Below are 19,370 nucleotides of genomic sequence, written 5' to 3' on the forward strand. Positions count from 1 at the left end.
TCTACATTAATGCTGTCATTAGGGAGGGATATTCATTGAGCAGACAGTCATAACTAGTGCACAGGACCAGGCAAGAACCAGGCTTAAAAGCAAGGCAAACCAGACCTGGGAGCCAGCGAAGTTAAGCACTGTACCAAGCAAAGACCAAAAAAAGGGAAACATGGACAGAAAATGGCTCTTAGGGACATGGTTTAGTGGTGGACTTGCCAGTGTTAGGTTTACAGTTAGACTCAATGATCTTAAAGGTCTTTTCCAACCTAAATGGTTCTATGATTCTGTGATTCTATGATTCTAGAATAAGAAGTGGTTCAAGAAGCAATGGTCAGGAAACCAAGGAAGCCTTGAGTCTAAGGTAAGGAGCAGACAGACGTGGAGCAATGCTGAGAAAGAGCTAATCTAAGGAGGCAGGACCAAAATACAGAATACCATTACAATCAAGTAACACACTGAGAAAGCAAGACCAAGGAGTGAGATGCCTATGCGAGACACTGACAAGCCACCAACTAGCTTCAGAAATCCATCCTCAGAGGTCACTGTTAGTCACACATTGCAGATACTGGTTACAGAACTTGCCTGCCCAGGCAATACCTTGCAGGGGCTTGCAATTAAAAAGCTATGTATAAAAATGAATGATTTAAGTATCCTCGAAACTTGACAAATACCACAAAAAACAAAGGGATCACAGAATTTTCACAACAGACAGTGTGGCTGGAACAAACATATTAAAATTAGCTCATTAAGAATTGCCCTGGTGCTATCAAAGGCATTTCTAGCTTAGACTAAAATCTTGTAAATAAATTTGTACATAAACAACTTGCTCATCAGAGTAGCCTGAGTTGAATGATACCACACAGAATTAAACAAATATGTGCAAGAACATCCACATGTATGGTCCTCCATTCAGCGCTCAGCTGAGTAATTTTAAATATTACGGCAGCATATAAAAAACCATTACTTTAACTCATTGCTTTTTCAGTGATAAAGTTTCCTGCCATCTAGTACCAGGCAATTATCACCTATAAATTTACATGCATGCCTAATGGTATTCCACTTGATCAGGCTACTAATGTAGATTAAATTAAAGACACTTGCAGCTATGTACTGGATAGATGTCTTTAATATTCACTCCTCTTTTAGTCAGGTTTCCTGATGAAGAAGGGCTTATGAGATCATATTGTAGTATTCACACAGACATATGTCTGTCAATCCACACTCTTCTAATAGCTTTTGAACCTGTTGGCCAATTTCAAGCACAGTTGACAAAGAGGAGCTAGCTTACAGATATTTTCCATACATCAAATTAAAACAGGCAGTTCAACAGAGGAAAGAGACATTATTGGAGTTATTGATACTTCCATCCCCCTCCTCTGCCATTGATGGAAAGGCTGTATCATGAACACTTTAAGTCTACAGAATTCATATTAGAAAGCTACTGTGGATGCCCTGTCACAGAAAAAAGCTTCACAATTTGTAGTTTATTAGACATCAGAGAATCCAAGCAGACAATACCAATCCAAGGCTTCAATAGTTTCCACACTCATAAATCTCTATGCTGCACATTAAAGAAGCATTACTTGCTAACAGCAAACTCTTATTTTAAAAAATTAAATATGAAGAGCTTCACCATTAGACTTCTGTTTGTAAAAAATATTCTTGCCCTAAATAAAATCTGAAGAATTTAGTTTAAAGGAAAACAAAAAAGCATGTACTGAAGCAGCATTGTAGCTTCCCTGATTTTTTTTGGGTGATCAGCTAATACGTCCAGTTTAGTTACTGTTTTGAATGCATGGGAACTTTCTGTGTATTTCTTTCCCAGTGTTGACATCACGGAAATTTCACAAAGTTTGACAGCCTAGAAGAAAGCATTATTCCAAAGGGACCTTCCTTTGGGCCCTATAGCGTTTGGCAGACATTCATAAATAGGACCTGTTTTCTTTAGGTTTTGAGCAAAATGTCTTCTGGACAAATAATGATTTAGCTAACAGCAAGAGGACAGAAAAATTCTTTAACCAACTAGGGGATCCTCTTTGTGACGGAGTTATTGTAGCAGAACCTTAAAAAATTAGTCTGAGAGCATCTTATGACTGAAGACCTCAAAGAATGGAAACTGAGAGATGTAAAATCTTGAAGTGTCATTTTTAGTAGGATTTTTAACAACTAAGAGGTCTAAAAGACTAGTTTTCTTTTTCCTTTCCTCAAATTCCTTATGTACTAGGAATAGTTCAGCTCTATGCCAAAAAAAAAAAAAAAATCTGAAACAAGTAAGAGAACGTCTCATTTGCTATTTTCGGCATGTTTAAAGAAAAATCACTGGGTGTAAGATAACTGAATATTTTTGTAGTGCATTTTTTATAAAACCTTGCTCAGGTAATTTGTTCTCTCCCAAGGAAAAATCAAGAACACAAACACAACCTCAATTACTTTTGATTTGGTTTATAACAGACTGTATTGTCCTCAGCCAAGGCTGGAGCTCAGTTGTAAACTGACACTATTTTTGTAAACTGGCATGGGTTCACTGGAAATAGCATACCTGTTCAAGATCTGTCTTGCTGACTCTGTTCATGTGAAGTCTTCAGTTGTAAGAGGAATGAATGGTATGTAAACAGCACAATGAATGTACAATGTCACCTTTAACAGTATCTGTCTTAGCTCAGTTTGCCTTATTTAGGTATGGAATTAGCAATATTCACTGAAGATTAGAAATGTGGAAAACTATGCTTCCCGGAGGGACTCTCGATTCTAGAAAAAGAGGATCAAAATAGCAGTTAAAGCTTAGCAAATTTCAAGGAAGAAAAATCTTCATGCACCACATTTCTGCAACATTCTTGAGTACTCTCAACTTCACTACCATTTTCTCTTCTACAAATTTGGCATAAAATCCCTGTTGCATGAGGTTTTATGTCCATCCACGTCCATTTTACTTTCTTTTTAAGGAGGGATAAATACACCTGAAGACTCTGTCTGCCCTGATTCATTACTAATGGCATGAAATCATAGAAATTAAAGCTGAAGCGAGATCCCCCAACAGCCGCAGTGATAAGCACTTGAATGTCTGCAGTTTGCGTGTTTTTTCAAGTAACTGTTTCTAGTGCTTCAAGAAACAGATTTTTCTTTGGCCTCACAAGAGCTAGATTTCATCCATTACATCCTTTTTCCTCTTTCTCAGCTTTCACTAGCAGTTAAAAGTCTTTATATAACACGTACTGAAGACCATTTTCCTCTTACAGTTAAGACACATTTTTCAGTATATTTTCTTCTAATTTTTGTGATGGAGGCACTGCAACACCTTTAAATGTAGCCATGGAAAATTATTTTTCTAATCCGCATATAATCCTACATTTTACACTATAATTTTTTTCTTTTAAAATATGGAGAGGTATATACATTGAAGCAATACAGACATCAGCAGGATTTACCACCCTCATCACCAGATGAATGCACACTTTAACAGATCTCAGAGAGAAGATGACTTTTTCAGCTTAGTTGTGGCATCTGTAAATACTATGCACAGTATGGGGGCAAATCAATGGCCATTTTGCTTAAACTGTAGATGTTGCCAGTTTCTGGAATAATTTATCCCCAAGATGGTTGCGCTTCTGCGTTTGCTGCTTAGCGGTGGGGAACCGGTGCCAGGCTGTTAATGACCAGATTAGGGTTTGATGTCAGCAGGGTTTAATTTACAATGCAACAGCACTGAAACCTTATGAAATGCCTGTGAAATCTTGTAAAAAAACCCCCCATGTTTTGTGAGGTATTTGCCACTCTGGGCCAACATGCCACCAAGGGGGGGGTGGTGGTGGTGTGTACCTCTGGTTGTCTGAGTCCATTGCTTAACAGCTCCCCGAACGAAAAGAAGGAAACCAGCCCCCAAGCCTCTCCATGACTGGTCTGTCGGCGGGGAATGCATTTCTGGGGTTGCCTCCTTCGCGCTTTGCCACACAGGCCGAGAGCCAAAACCACGCAGATGGGTGCACTCTCCTAAGGAAAGCCGCGGTCTCTCCCAGTGAAATTCGGGCATGCCCCGAACCGCCCTTTCCAGTCAGCCCCGCAGGTACTCTTCCACGGTCGGTAGGCGTTAGAGACACGGCCGCCCCCCTGCTCCCGTCCGTCGGTGGGTCAGGCCCCGCAGGGCCTTCCTCACCCCACAGGGCCCTAACGGGGCGGGAAGCGCGGCGGCGGCGCTAGGACCCGTCGGACTGCGGGAGCGGGCGGCGGCGCATGCGCGGCGGTGTCCGTGCAGCTGGCTGCCGCCGGGCTCGGCGGAGCGCCGCGGGCGGGGGCGGAGGGGGCCGGGGGCAGCCGCTGGGACCTTCCCCTCAGCGCCCCGCCGGAGGCAGCGCCCGTACCGCCGGGCATGGGCGCCGCGGCTCCGCGCTGCGCTACCTCGTCCCGTCCCGATGAGTCCTCGCCGGAGCAAGTGAGTGAGGGGGGCGCCCGGGCGGTAAGTGACCGCTGTCCCCCGACCGCCCTCCCCGGGGCAGCGCGTCCCTCCCGGGCGGGGAGAGGGCCGACGCGCCCGGGCAGCGCGACCGCTGCCCTCGGACCCGCTCTGCTCCTGGGGCAGCCCACGGGCTTCTACCCTTTCCACGGTTTTATTATTTTTATTAAAAAAACCCGCTCATCAGTATCTCCGGGAGCGGCGGGCGGGACGGGCGGCGAAGGGAGGCTGCCGGGGGTTGGCGACCGGTGATAGCTGCGGGGGGTCGCCGCGGGGCTCGGCCGCTCCCGCCCGGGCGCGGCCGGTCCGGGGCCGACCTGCGGCACGGCTCCGCCGCCTCCACCTGCGCGCCGGTTCCTCGGCAAGGGGGACTCGCCCGGCCCTTCTCCGCCTCATCCCCTGCAGGGCGCTGGCGGCCCGGCCTCGGGAAGGAGGATGTGGTGAGAGGATGGGGCTGTCTCCCGCGGGGGCTCGCCATGGCCAGGGAGGACTCGGTGAAGTGCCTGCGCTGCCTGCTCTACGCCCTCAACCTCCTCTTCTGGGTGAGTGTAGCGACGCGGGCCGGGGCGGGCTCCCGCCGCCGCCCGAGCAGGTGGCGACCTGGCGGCGCGGGTGGCGGGAGGGCGCCGGGGCCCGGCAGCCGCGGCCGCTTCTACCCGCGGGACTTACCGCCCTTCGGCCAAGGGTTAGAAGTTGCCCGTCTTGGCCTACGCCCCATACTAGGCAGTTTCCATAAGGGAATACCAATCACTTAAAAAAAAAAAAAAAAAGCTTTTGGAAACTAGTTGGAAGTAAAATTAGATCTGGTATTAACCCAGTGTTATAAATATACGTGTGAATTTGTGCACCTATAATATGTAGAGAGGGAAATATTCACGGGTGCGGTGGCTTCCTGACTGGATGAATTTCAGAGCATCCCGTGACCCGAGCTGAACTCGGAGCTCTCAGAGGTATCTGAGCAGTCAGCTGCTCTGCAAAGGCCTTGCCCAGAGGTTTTTTTGGTGCTTTTAGTGGCAAGATCCTAACTGGCAGGCAAAGCCTGGGGTGATTTCTTTCTTTTGTTTTCAGCATTTCAGTCAAAGCTGTATTTATAGCAGCAGAGTTTCTTGCTCTCCAGCATAAGTGGGTGTGATCAGCACTGGCTCCTGAACTTTCATAACACCAGACAAACAGCATGATGGAGATTGCTTATGGTCCTCGCTCACTCGCACCAAATGAAATCTGCTTCACCTGCATAGTTGAGCTTTATGCTCGATAAGCATAAGAGAACAAAAGGGCGAAAGGCATGACATCCCACAACTGTTTACAACTACTGACTCCTGAGGTGCTGTGGACTTCAATGATGCAGGGATAATACATGGGCTGGGACCAAGCTTAGTTTATAATGGAATTGAGATGAAGACCTGTGATAACTGAAAGTTAAGTGGAGATCAGAATATGAATGAGAGAGAAAACTGGAAATCTTTCTTTTTTAGAAAAAGGATGTGTAATTGTTTCTCACATCATACGTGGTTTTCATTGGATACTGTACATGATCTAAAAACCTGTATTTTATTTTGATTAAGGTGAAGGTTGCCTGGGTTCAGCTGACCTGAGTTCAACTTCAGATTTTTACACATATGCTGTTAGAATTGAGTGAACAGACATTGACATGGTTAAAAACATCCTGTCCTGCCGTTTGCCTGTTCACTGCTTTCCTCTGGCCTCCATGATTCCTGCCTTGAGGTGTCCTCAGTAGTTCCCATTCACACCTTAACTCACAGCTGTCTTTGTCCCCTTAAACTTACTCTGCTCTTTTCCCTTGCCCTCCATGCTTGTTGCCTGCAGTGTCCATCAGATTTATTATTCAGTGACAGCTTTTTATAGTTGAAGCAGCCATTTAGGTGGTAGCCAGGTTACACACGAGGTCACGTGTAACCTCATGCTGCATCAATCTGTCTGTTACATGGTGGTGGGGACCTTGGTGCTGGAGCCAAGTGTCAGTGCCAAGCCATTTCTCAGTCCTAAGATGCTTTCTTTATGTAGGAAAGCCTGCCCTTATCTTTGGAGGGCGCTAGCACGTTTTGTAGAGGATCTCTCCTCTAGGGAGATCAAGGTCTCATCTGGGAGACTTAAATATGTCTTGCCCTCTTTACTCAAATTTTAAGTCCCTTTCCATGTCAAATTGCTCCTTCCAACTTTTCATTGTTTTGTTCATGTGTTTTTCTGTTGTGGAGCTACACAGCACCTTTGAGCTTGACAGTGGAACAGCACTAAGTATGTCTGTAATGTGGAGCTGCTGTTAACTTTGTCCATTCTTAATTCATGTCTAGATTTGTTTTAAAGCATTCATGGCTATAAATAATTTCTCATTCTTTAGATTCTGTTACCCTTTAAATAATTTCCCTTAACTAGAAAGTGTGATTTTATTTTATTTGTAATGTTTTTTTTCCTAGTCTTATAGGAAAAAGGATCTTTTGAGTCTGTTGTGGTATAGTCATAGGGAAGAAAACGGTAACTTCTCATGCTTCTCTGTAAAATATAAAAAATATCTGTAATTAATCTTCCTAGCTAAGGGCAGGACACTGGAAATTATACCCAAGCAGCTAAGTGAAATCTGTATTGTGCTGAAGCATGTGAATATGTAATTAAATAATAAATTTATTTATTATAGCAGTATAGCAGATGACTTGTACTACAGATGTCACAAAGAATTAAAGCAATCTTCCATAATGTATATAAAATAAAAGGTGTTGGAACTCAAATGAAAAATTGGCTAGTCCATTTGAAGTTCTCTGCATTTTACAAAGCAAATGAATGCAGTGGTTTGATTCAAAACAAATAAGCAAAAAACCCCGAGTCTGCCAGAATTGTGTGGTAAGAAGTAAGATGTGTGGTGGTTGGGTAGTTAAATATATTGCAGTTATGTCAGACTTCTTTGGAGGAATGTATGTGTAAAAAACCTTTTTGCTTCCTATCTAGTCCTGCTCACATGTGTATTTAACAGCTAAATACAAATCTGCTACTAGCTGCTTGTCATAGTGAAATCTGCCATATCTCCTCCTCTCTCAAAGCTTGAATTTTCTCCTGTTGGGCTCAGTGGGAGTTTTGCAACTGCCTTTTCCGAGTGTCAGCATGACCCATGGGGCAGAGTTTTCTTATGAAAAGTTCCCCTGGCAGCAGCAGGTGCTTACCCACTGGTGTGGGCTTGGGGGCTGTGATTTGCCCTTGCCCCTGCTCTTCCTTCCATTTGGAAAACTTTAACTTGCCTTTTTGCTTATGTTAGTGCTTACTTGGATAAATACCAGCCCAGATTATGGGCTGGATGTCAGGAAGTTTAGATTAGATCAGCTCTTTGAAAATGTGCAGCCGTATTCCTCCTGAGCATGGTGGGTTCTGTTCCAATGGGTAAAGACAAGAGTGATGCTGTGATTCCAGGGTCTCTTACATCCCCTGATTTGGGATGCATACGTGTGATTCTCTTCAAGCCCGATCTTGGAGGGCTTTACCATTTCCCTTGCTTGCTTCTTTCCCAAGGGCTGTTGCCTCCAAACAACTTCGAGCCTGTTGGTAACCTGCCCAGTGGCTGTGTCAGTTATCAGTGTTTGGCTGAAAACAGTGAAGGTGTGCAAACGGTCTATGTTGGCTTTTTAAAATCATGGTTTGATTGAGGGTCCTGGCTGGAATAGAGTGACATTCGCTCCTTGTTCCACTGTGGTGGTGCCCAGCAGTAGGTCTAACCACATGTACAAAAAGAATTGCTTTTTCCTCCAAGCTGTGGGCTTGAAGATCTGATAAAAACTGTGCAAGAGCCAGTAGTCGATGTCTGGTACAATCTGATTGTCAGCCTCTTAGGAGGGAACATCTAAAGTAAGCTTCGAGCGTGTCCTGCGTGCTCCTGTCTCAGCACGTGTGTGATGGGACTCCAGCATTTGTCATTGGCAGCCTGATGAGGGCAGACTAGTGCATGTGAAGCTCTTTAAGAAGATGTTACGCATAACAGAACTGGCTAATCTGACCATTGATCTTGCTGAAAAACTTAAGATGTGGATGGTTACTGCAACACACTGGTGCCTTTGTAATTTGGTTGCTGTTGGAGCCTACAGAAGCAAGAAGTGGGAGAACTTTATCAGTCACTCTGCTGCCATCCTTCTACCTTCTCCAAAGCATTGCTCCAAAGTGTACAGGTGTGTACACTTTCTTATTTGAAAAGAAACTTTTTTTTTTACTGGGCTCAGCTGATGAGCTGTGATGTGTAATGGCAGACAGGATGTGCCTGTGTGTGCGTGAGAGGGAGGCAGGCAATATTGTTTGTTATGCTTTTTGTCATTTTTGACCTGAAGGCTGCTTAGCTGTAAATAATTCATAAGCAATTAACTGGATGCCCAAGTTTCTGTTTTAGTGGTTCATCCTGTTTTGATAATGACCCAATAGATGTACTGCCGTTACTGCTCCAGAAAAACGCTGGTTTTGTGGATGTGAATGGATCAGTACTTCTGGAGCTGCAACTTGCAGCAGATCTTGAAAGCTCTTTTCTCCTGAGGTGGGAATAAATCTGTTGTCAGTGCTCTATTTGTTGTTCTGGAAGCTGTTTCCAAGGTCATGCATCTGACTGTGAGATGTATCTTTGAAAGCAGTGGAAGTTGCAGTTTCAGGACCTCCTTGGTCTTCTAATTTCATAAGGGGTTTTTTGACAGTGCCCTGTACAAGGAATATTCTTCAGACTAAATCCTGCAGTTAACATTTGGGTTTATTCATCCTCATGTATAAATGAACATCACTTCTTAAAGTAATTTATGAGACTAAGAGGTCCAACTTGATTTCTGTAGGTGTCTTGTCTTACAGTGTGTAACACTGCTGTTTGCAGCATATTACATTCTGTACAGCCTAATAAAAAGAGGGGACCTCCAAAAATGCATGATATGCTGTTTTGTGGTCAAGACTTCGTGCTTAACTGAGTGGATTATCTTAGTGGTGCTTCAGAGAAGACGTGCTCCTACTGCTTCCTAATTTTCTGGTCATAGTGGCAATACTAGTCTTTATTATCTCTAGATAGCATCTGTCAGGACTTGGAGAAATTTAGTTTTGATAGCTTTAAAAACATATTTTACGCAGTTTATGAGACTACAGGGTCTTTGCTTCTGTTGGGGTTTTTTGGTATCAGCAAGGTCCTGACACTGTTCCAGCTCAAGTAGCAGTCATGGATGTAACACAAGCATCTTCATTCATTTTGAGCACTGTATTACTTGCCCTCACAGAAATCCTCCTTGACGCATTTTGCAATGTTGCCATTGTTCTCGTATGCTTAGCTACGGTCTCTTTCCCAATTACACCACCTTTGCAAGCGTTTATGTTGGGGAAACCTTCAGTTGCAGAGCATGGCCAGCCCATAATAATGGCACAGGCACAACACGGGAGGTTATCTGAGGGCAGTGGCCCCTAGGGGTTGTGCTAGAACAGGAACTAGAAAACAGTGCAGAGTACAGGAAAAATTCAGTGTCCTCGCTGCTTACACTAGTAGAGGATTAAGCAAAGCAATAGCTTTGAGAGGTACAGGCCTGTTTTCCTCTTCTTGGCAGCTCAGCCACATGTGTTCTTTCAAAAAAGTTACAAATAGTTAAAATTGGTGAACTAGGTAGTGATGGTAGATACAAGTAAAAGCAGCACATTTTTTGTCAATTTTCGCAGTTAAAAGAAAAAGCAAAATATAGCTAATGTGCAGGAAAAAGTCCGTATAGACTTTCTGCCTTGAGAAAACTGCCAGCTTTTTTTTTTCCTTTTTGATTCTTTTTCTGGTGAGCATGTGAGGCAGAAAGGAGCAGCTGCAGTTGTGTCACTTGTAATTGAGGATGACTGTACTACAGTGGCTTGGGCAAATCAAGGTTGTAAGTTGCAGATGACTCTGTCATCGGCGGTAAGGATCTCTTAACTGATGATTAATAGTGTCACTGGATGTTTGAGCCAAGCCAGCAATGATGCCGCATCCTTTACCTTGTAAGGTTTTTCTGCCTGGGGATACGCTGTTTCTGCAGAGCTTTCCTTCACGTACGTAGCAGTACTATCTAATTTAGACTATGTGGTTGCAGTCAATAAACCCTCCTGGCAGGTAGTGGAAATTGTTTTGCATCTGTCTTGAAGTTGTGCTTGTGAACAAAAAAAATCACATAAAATGAAAGAGCAGCAAGCTTCCAGTTAGTTTTAATTTTGTTTTGAATAATTTGCACACTTAAATCTTCCAGTTTTGGCTATGTCTACCACCTGAGAAGTTAGAGCAAGGGAATGTTAGTGTTGTGCAAGGAAGCATTAAGGGTGGTTGGAAGCAGGGGTCTTGTGTTTCCTTCTTTTTCCAACCTCAAATGTATGTATTTGAATCTTGTAAATTTTTTTTGCTTCATTTTTTAAATCTACTGTGACATGAGAAAGAAATCAGTCTATCCTCCCTTCTGTGGAAATAGATTCTGCCTAGAGGTTGTGTTTCTGCTGCTTTCCAACTTTCACTCACATTGGTGGGATTTGCAGATACTTGGAACAAATAGATTTAGGGTCAAGTTTTTAAGGAATTCGAGTGACTAATAATATCAATTGAAATGAATGCTGCCTGGCTAGGTACCTAGAGCAGTGTAAACATGGGGTTCATTCTAGGCTAATATGCTCTGATTTTAGAGACTGCAGTGTAGACGTGCATAATTGAAACCTGATTTTTCTTAGCATTCTTGTATAAAGAAAGTACCTAAAAGCCATGCAAGAATAACTCCAGCTTCTGTGGGAATAGGATGTCTTTTAAAGGAATACATTCAGCAGAGCAAGCTATAGGAGGAGTTTTAGAGGACCAGAAATACTTTTAATTCTGGTCTTTGAGAAATCTTTTCCTTTTTGGTGTCTTTAGGCTGCATTACATACCATGTCCTAACAAAGTAGAGTTCAGCCATAAGTCAGCTTTGTATCTACTTCTATGTATGTCTTCACAGGTGACATGGCGCACCCTGCGTGGCCTGTCAGCAGTGAAATGGTAGATGAGTCTCTGCAAAATGGTCCTGAAAAAGCAAGTGGCTTGATGTGATGATGGAAAGGAAAAAAATAAACCCTACCGTAGTGTTAGAAATTACATTAATGTACTGCTTAATTGGGATTCAGAAATCAGTGAAACCACAGACATTTTTTGACTAATCCTCACGATTAACTGTGGTGAGCTCACTGCATCTACCTTGAGGATGAAGGCACAAACCTATGCTGACTAGATTTGAGCCAATAGCTCTATGGGTACTGCTCATACCAGTAAGCCATGATCTCCAGCAGAACTGGGAACGTCCACCTGGCCTGTAGGTACTTGCATTTGTTTTCTTTAAATTTGCATTTCTTTCTGTAGAAGATAGCTACCCAGTTATTCACGAATCCTCAGGCACTGCTTCGGTACCTTGAAGATTTTCCATCATTTCAAGAGTGTGTGGTAGACACTAGGCAAGGTTCATGGGAATAGTACCAATTTTTTAATCTCATGTGGCTATTTCCCAAGGTATAGAGGACAGTTTAATTTTGTGCAGTTTTATAGGAATGCATGATTTAATTAAAAATGCAGGTGTATTTTAGTAATCTTCATGTGCTTATTGGTATTCACATGTAAAACAGGAAAGTTAAGTGGTGTACCCACAACCAGCTGATACAGGTCCTGTGGATCATAGGAAATACATACACTTTTTACATATCACTCTTCCAGTTATATACCCTGGGTTTAAAAATAATTTGCCTGCCATCTGTGAGGTTGACTACTGTCTGTGAACAAAAACAAGCTCTTGCAGAAACAAAATTAAGAGTATATTGTGTATAAGTGAAGACATATCATCTTGACAGTGGTGTGTGGCTTGTGATACAGATCTGGATGCTTGAGCTCCAAGCATTGCTGCAAATTACCCATGATCAGCAGCACATGCCTCTGCCTCCCCAAAGGCAAAAGGTCTCTTGACGGTGAGACGCGTACTTCTGAGGGAAGAGTGGCACAAATCATGTCCTAACAAGAAATGCAGTGCCTAGGTAGTCACAGAGAGGATGGATGCAGAAATATATGCACTTTCTTATCCCTCTGCTTTTAATGTACCCTTACGCTACACAGCCCAGAAGTTGATACATATATAGGCCTGACACTCGGTAGAACCAGCTGATAGGTGAACTGTACCTTGACCTGTTTGCATATTTGGGCTCTTATTTGTTCTTTATGCTGTGTTGCTGTAGGAGCCTTGCACGCTGGACTGCTGGAAAACTTGCTTCACGCCTGGAGGGTGACCCGATAGCAGCCTGTCAGTGCTCCAGCAGTTGCCTTATTGCAAAGCGTGCAAGTTCCAACCTGTGCCAAATATGGAGCAGGTTGTTAACTCACTGTTGCAGCTGTGAAGCAAAACCGGATTCAAAGTACAAATAAGTACATGCTTCAGCTGTTTGCAAGTGGGAGGGGACCAAGGCATAACCCTCTGTAGGAACCTTAGCTAAAACTAAAAGTTGGCGTGTCCATATAATAAAAGATGCATTAGTGGGGAATGGGGGAATTTCCTTTTTTAGAGGCCACCCTTCTTTCTCTAAACATTTAAATGCTTTTGCCAGGTAATACAGAAAAACAAGACCTCTTGTCCCACTCTCCCCCACCCTTACGCCCCTCCCTCCTAAAAAAAATGTAGTTGTCTGTTTGTCCAGGGATCTGAGTCATCTGTGTTTGTTCAGTGATCTGAATATTGAACTTAATCGTGAAAAGCATTGCAACATGCTCTGCTCATGACCTTGTAGTGATTCACCTCACCCCTAGCCCCTTTACTAAGTCACAGCTCAGGTTACCCAAATCAATTTTAACTGAAAATTTTTCTCGAGGTTTATTTCTGTACTAAAATTAAAGGATGTATTTTGATGAATGCTGTCATGTCTTGGAAGTAATTTCCTCAGACCTGGAAACCTTTTTCTGCAAAGCACGTTGCTCTGTAGTGCTGCTAGTCAGCATTTTGTGCAGGTACCAGAGTGTGGCCTGAAGTTGTTTACCTCATCTGTTAGAATAAAAAGAATGGTGTGTGATTTTTAATATGGAAGATACTTTTAATCTTTCCTCTGATTTAATAATGAAAAAAACCCTCTTCTTTCAAATTTGAGCACAGCAACTTTCATTGTCAAAAATTAAGGTGCTAGAACGTTTGAAAGAAAAAAGCAATGAGAGAATGAAAACAAGTGTGCAAATGATGACAGCAATTGGTCTTGCTCCCTCAAAGACACAAATTCATGTTTATTTATTAATTGAAAATGGAGATTTATTTTCCAGTTTAGGTATGGTCTCAAAGACATTGTGAGTAGGACTGTCACAACAAGGGCTCAAAATATATACTTAATGAATAAAAGATGATTTTATATTTTCATTTTGATGTATAATTCCTGTAAAAAAATTCCAAAGACAACTTCAACTGTGCTTGGAAATGACCACTCCTAATAGTTTGAGTCCATTGTTAGATATTGTAATTCAGTCATCTGAGAAAGCTGTAATAGCTTTAAAAACCTCATGCTATAAATTAGTTTGGATTTTAAAATATTAGTGTGATCTGCATATTGCTCATATATAAAAATATAATTTATTACCTTTGTTTAATCAGGGTGAAAATATATTTAAAATAGAGTATGACAGCAGGCAGTTTGTAAACTCTTCAGTGTCATGTTGATGGCTATATAACATACTGTGACGGTTCAGAATGAAACCCATAGTGACTTGTGCAGCCAGCTGCAACAAATAAACATGTTTTACTGCCTACTATCATATTATGTTTACAGCACAGCAGACTGGCTGTCATCAGAGAAGCTTGGATGAAAACTTGCTGGTGAAATGATGTAATTGGTAATGCGGTGAAAATTATTTTGGTAGTTTTTATTTCTCATAAACTTGTGTCCTTTTGTCTGATTGCTTGATACAGATTTCTAACTGTATTTTACATCTAAATTAGTTACAAAACAATGGTTGAAGTGGAGGCTGCCAATTTTTTAAGGCCACCTTTTTCCGTCCTCCAAATGAACCAAGAAAAACTCTAATCTGGACCTTGCCCCTGCCCATGACTCCTTGAAAATTGCATGGCAGTGAATTGCAGCGATGTAACTGTTGTTCTTTGCTCGTAGGTTTGGATGCACACGAGGGTTTTTGGGGAGGTTGTTAGTGTTCGCATGGGCTTTGTACTGCTGGTGTTAGTGGAATTGCTGTGCTGCTGGCTGAAGATCTGCCTCTGCCATGGGTGAAATGGTGGGTGCCTGGAGCCTCCTTCATGCCAGCTAACGTTTGAGGATGCTTAGTGCTTTTACAGGGCAGCACATACGCATTTTGAGTCATAAGCCGGAGGCTGTGGAGGTTGGGCACGCGTGTTGTGTGCTTCTTGTGATTCCCCTGTGGCTATGGAGCAGGTGAGCAAGTTGATTGATGGGTGTGAGTTAGTGCTTGGTAATCTGTCACTACACTAAACATCAGTCATTATTACACAGGGCAGTCTGGTGTGGCAAATGCATCTTTCATCCTGCAGAGTGTTCCTGCCCAGAGGCTTACTCTTTCTGATCAGAAGGGATATGACTTTTTTCCCTTCCCTTTCACTTCCCTTTGCTAGCAAAGAGCTACCAAGCACTTGCCAGGTTATGTGCTGTAAAATATACCTTTTGTAATCAATCTATTGCTAAATTGCTTTTTTGAGTTATCACTGTTTGCTGTTTGTTCAAGAGGAGCTTCTTGAATATTTGCCTATTCTCTTCCTGAGCCATGTCTTTATGCTGCCCCAGTTCGACACCATTACTGACTTCGACAGACATGAATCTGTCTCTCTGCAGAGAAGGACCTGGGAGTCCTGGTGGACAACAAGTTATCCATGAGCCAGCAATGTGCCCTTGTAGCCAAGAAGGCCAGTGGTATCCTCGGGTGCATTAAGAAGAGTGTGGCCAGCAGGTCAAGGGAGGAGGTTATCTTCCCCCTCTACTCTGCCCTGGTGAGGCCACATCCGGAGTTCTGTGTCCGGTTCTGGGCTCCCCAGTTCAAGACCTACAGGGAACTACTGGAGAGAGTCCAGTGAAGGACCACAAAGATGATGAGGGGACTGGAGCAACTCTTGTATGAGGAAAGGCTGAGAGAGCTGGGTCTGTTTAGCCTGGAGAAGAGAAGATTGAGAGGATCTCATCAATACTTACAAATATCTAAAGGGCAAGTGTCAAGAGGACGGGGCCAGACTCTTTTCAGTGGTGCCCAGCAACAGGACAAGGAGCAACAGGCACAAACTGGAACACAGGAAGTTCCATCTGAACGTGAGGAAAAACTTGTTTGAGGGTGACAGAGCACTAGAAGAGGCTGCCCAGAGGGGTTGTGGAGTGTCCTTCTCTGGAAAAAATTCAAAACCCGCCTGGATGTGATCCTGTGCAACCTGCTGTAGGTGATCCTGCTCTAGCAGGGGGGGTTGGACTAGATGATCCCCAGAGGTCCCTTCCAACCCCCACCACTCTGTGAATCCAGTGTGTCACAGCACTCTGACTTTCAGGTTATTCGGACTAATAATTCACTTTGGACTTCAAAATAAGGTGCCAAAGGTGCCTCCCAAGGAATTTGTCTGGTCGTTAAGCGTTTCTGTAGAAGTCATGTGGCCATCTGTTGGCCACAGCTTGGAGATGTATCTGCTTAGATTTTTCCCTCACTGATTTTATGTGTGTAAAAATACATATAAAACTCAGGCAGACAGAGCAGAAATAAAAGTTTCATTTCTTCCTGATTTGCCTTTGTAGGCAAGTCCTTTCTTCAAGCAAAGTGAATGGTTCTCTCAGTGGCAGGAGGCTGCTCATTTTTGGTCTCTAGGAAGTTCTTTGTCCCCTCTGCTTTTTAGCTGTTTGCTCTGTGATCTCCCTGTTGTCTCTGAATAACCTGCAGGCTCCAATATTCTTCTGATGACTCTTTTGCCTGCCAGATCTTACCTCCACTGAAGAAGTGATCTCTTGCCTTCTTCCAAGGAATCCACCTCTCTTGTTGCTGCACGGGAATGTATTGCTGCACACCGAGCGCTGAAAGAAAATGAGTGCAGCCTGTGAGTTCCTAATGGAGAGTGGGGACTAGGCAGTCCACCAATCTGGTATGGGAGGAAGAATATTATTTAGCAAGTGAACATTTTTCTGGTACAGTTTTTGTAGCAGGACCATCTGGCTCCTATTAAAAGTTGCTGAGGAGTGTGGTTTTGATAGACTTCTCACTCCTTATCACCACTGCTATAAGCAAAGTAACCAAATTTATCTTAAGTATTTTACTATAAACAGAGTAGAACACTAACAGAGCTAACACTATGTGTGTATCAGCAGGCCTTGCAGGGAAGGGTTAAAAATGGTTTCTGTTGCTTTTTGACCATAAGAAGGTAGGCTGTCTGCTTGTAGTTTTCTTTATCTCTCTTTGTGTTAGAACCATGGTTTTTGTTATTTGTGTGGTATATTTACCTGATGCTTTCTTTTGGACTAGATGATCTCCAGAGGTCCCTTCCAACCCCTACCATTCTGTGAGGTCGCCGTTGTCGGAGTTTATTGAGGAGAGTCTAGTCACCTTCTTTTCCTTGCTCCTGCAGCTTCCTGCAAATAATAAAACAGAAAAGGCTCTTTAGTCCTACTTTTCCACCAGCCATAATAGATCCCACAGAGCGTAAAGAACATGTGTATACTTGTAGCACGCACTAGCTCTCAGGACTACGCTTGCAGCATGCCAAAGACCCAGGGCTCTCGCTGGCACCACCCAGAACCAAGGCAGTGCTTGTACTTAATGCATCAGTTCTGAAAAGCAGGAGGAAGCCATGGGGTAGTCACTGGGACTTCTTGTGAAGTTTTAAAGGCAGAAGTAACCTGCTGTGGGTGTGCTGCAGGCAAAGGAGCTAGTTAAGGACACAGAGTGACTTTTCTTATGTGTTAGGTTTGAACCAGTTAAATTGTTCTTCATAACAACTTCAGGCAAATATGAGGGTGTATGTGGAGCTAGCTGTTGAAGACAACAGGGGAGATTAGCACTTCTCGTTGATTTAAGAAGTTTTTAGTATAATGCTGAGGTTTCCTGGCATATACCTATACAATGCATGAAAACAGTAGTATTCAGGAGAGCCAGCATGCTTAGGTCTCCCTTCCTCAGCTAGACAGTGGTGTTTCTGAAGTCCTGAGTCTGCCAGGTTCAGTCCCTGAGCTGCAGTTCAGGCATACATGCCCATGTGAGATTGATACTCCTAAATTCTCCTTTGGGTGTCATAAACCAGCTGAATTCCCTGAAATGATTTGAGAAGCAAGCAGTGGCATTAGTTACCTTAACTTTGCTCCATTTTGTAGAAAAGCTCAGTGGTTCCCTCTTCTCCTTGAAGGAGTTTATAGCTGCATCCCTCACCTTCTGTTTGGGAGCAGTGCTCCATCTGTCCTGTGTGTGCAGGAGGAGACGTGGTGCTGTCGGGGCCGGAGAGCACGCATGAAGGTGGGGATGACTGCTGCTGTTACATGAGCCCTTCTCCAGAAGAAGGGCATACTGACTTATCGAGCTGCTGTAATTGTATTATCCAGTGCAAAGTACACGGACAAGTGCAATGATGAGTGCCTTGTCCTCTAGTGGTACCTCTGCTACAGCAGCAGCAGAGCTGTTGCTGTCACGGTGCAGCAGGTATGTTCTGACCATGTCGTTCAGGTTTGACTTCTCAAGAAAATCAGAGGCCAAGAGCTTCTACTGGTAGATCCCAAGTGTGCTGGAGTGCATATGGCATCAGGTGATGGAAATCCGGATCTGCTGAGGTGATGGCAATTCTAGGTGGGTTTAGTCTTAGGGGGTTAGGAGCAGTCCCGGTGAAAGTGTAATGGCTTTATGCCTCTCAAGTGCCTGGCAGGTTAGGTACCCAAACGCTGTAATGATCTGTGGGTTTATAATTGATGTGCAGTGAGTTTTATTGTCATTTTACAGCTCAGGAAACTGAGGCATAGTGTTCATGGTGTGACTTTATCTGAATGAGCGAGAGAATCAGAGTCTTCTAAATTTGACCCCAGGATAAATCTCCTCTCCTATGTGTCAGTGTATCAGTACCATTGTGTCCTGTATGGGTCTTCAGATTATTCTTCACTGGCCGTGTACCTGAAGATGACTTCATGGTTTCATACAGACTAGTGGATATCACCTGTGAGCTCTGAAAGGGTCACTGATTGTAGCAGCATAAACCCTTCCGGTTGTTTCTGTGGTACCTTGTGCGGTGGTGGGACTTGAGCCAGCACTGGCATCACTCCACTGGGTGGCAGAGAAGGTATTCCAGCCATTAATAATCTACTATGGAATAAAATGGATCCTTAAATACTTGGACAACAAACCAACTCTAAGCATATAGAAGTACAGTTTTGGGGATGGTACGCTGTTTGGATAAATGAATGGATGAAAGATGTTACTGATGATTGATCCTCTATTTAAATTATGAATGGTCTTGAAAAATTTTTAAATGTATGATAAATAACTTCATCTTTTCTTTTTAGTTGATGTCCATCAGCATATTAGGTGTTTCTGCTTGGATGAGAGACTACCTGAATAATGTTCTCACTTTAACTGCAGAAACAAGGTAAAGTTTTCCTGAAACCTGTTAATCTGTGTGGGTGATTGATTGCCATATATGTTGTTCATTCGGTATGGCAAGTTTCCTAATTAGGATTTCTAGAATTAAGAAGCCTTCAGTTGAACTAATTACTGTTTTGTTGAAAGGTGAATTTTTGCAACCATTTCTGGTATCAGTTCAAATTACAGAAGGGGGAAAGATGTGAATTCAATCTTGGTTTATTCCTGTGCCTTTCTCTTCTGACAGGGATCAATTTTTGGCCCTTTGCCAACATGTAACCATATTATATTACTGTTTGGTTTTTGAATACTTTATTCAGTCCAGAGATTTAGGAATGCTGTTAGTTTTATTACAGCAGTGCTTATGAGCCCTAGTGA

General features: G+C 43.2%; 1 protein-coding gene across 8 annotated transcripts in view; it reads left to right on the plus strand.

The window, feature by feature from the left end:
* Positions 1-4,193: 4,193 nt before the first annotated feature.
* The window catches only part of TSPAN12 (tetraspanin 12), a 46,826-nt gene continuing 31,649 nt past the window's right edge, over positions 4,194-19,370 (plus strand). For 2 of the 8 annotated variants that reach the window (XM_075743275.1, XM_075743335.1), the window contains exons 1-3: positions 4,250-4,417; positions 4,844-4,980; positions 18,917-18,999. In XM_075743275.1, the coding sequence (XP_075599390.1) occupies positions 4,915-4,980; positions 18,917-18,999 (149 nt within the window). In that variant the 5' untranslated portion in view covers positions 4,250-4,417; positions 4,844-4,914. Of the gene's footprint in view, positions 4,442-4,804; positions 4,981-14,243; positions 15,831-16,359; positions 19,000-19,370 lie in introns of those variants that run through there. The other 6 variants (XM_075743315.1, XM_075743295.1, XM_075743286.1 and 3 more) reach the window with 6 other exon arrangements.

The sequence above is a fragment of the Balearica regulorum genome, chromosome 1 (genome assembly GCF_011004875.1).
Source record: "Balearica regulorum gibbericeps isolate bBalReg1 chromosome 1, bBalReg1.pri, whole genome shotgun sequence".
Classification (NCBI taxonomy): Eukaryota; Metazoa; Chordata; class Aves; order Gruiformes; family Gruidae; genus Balearica; species Balearica regulorum.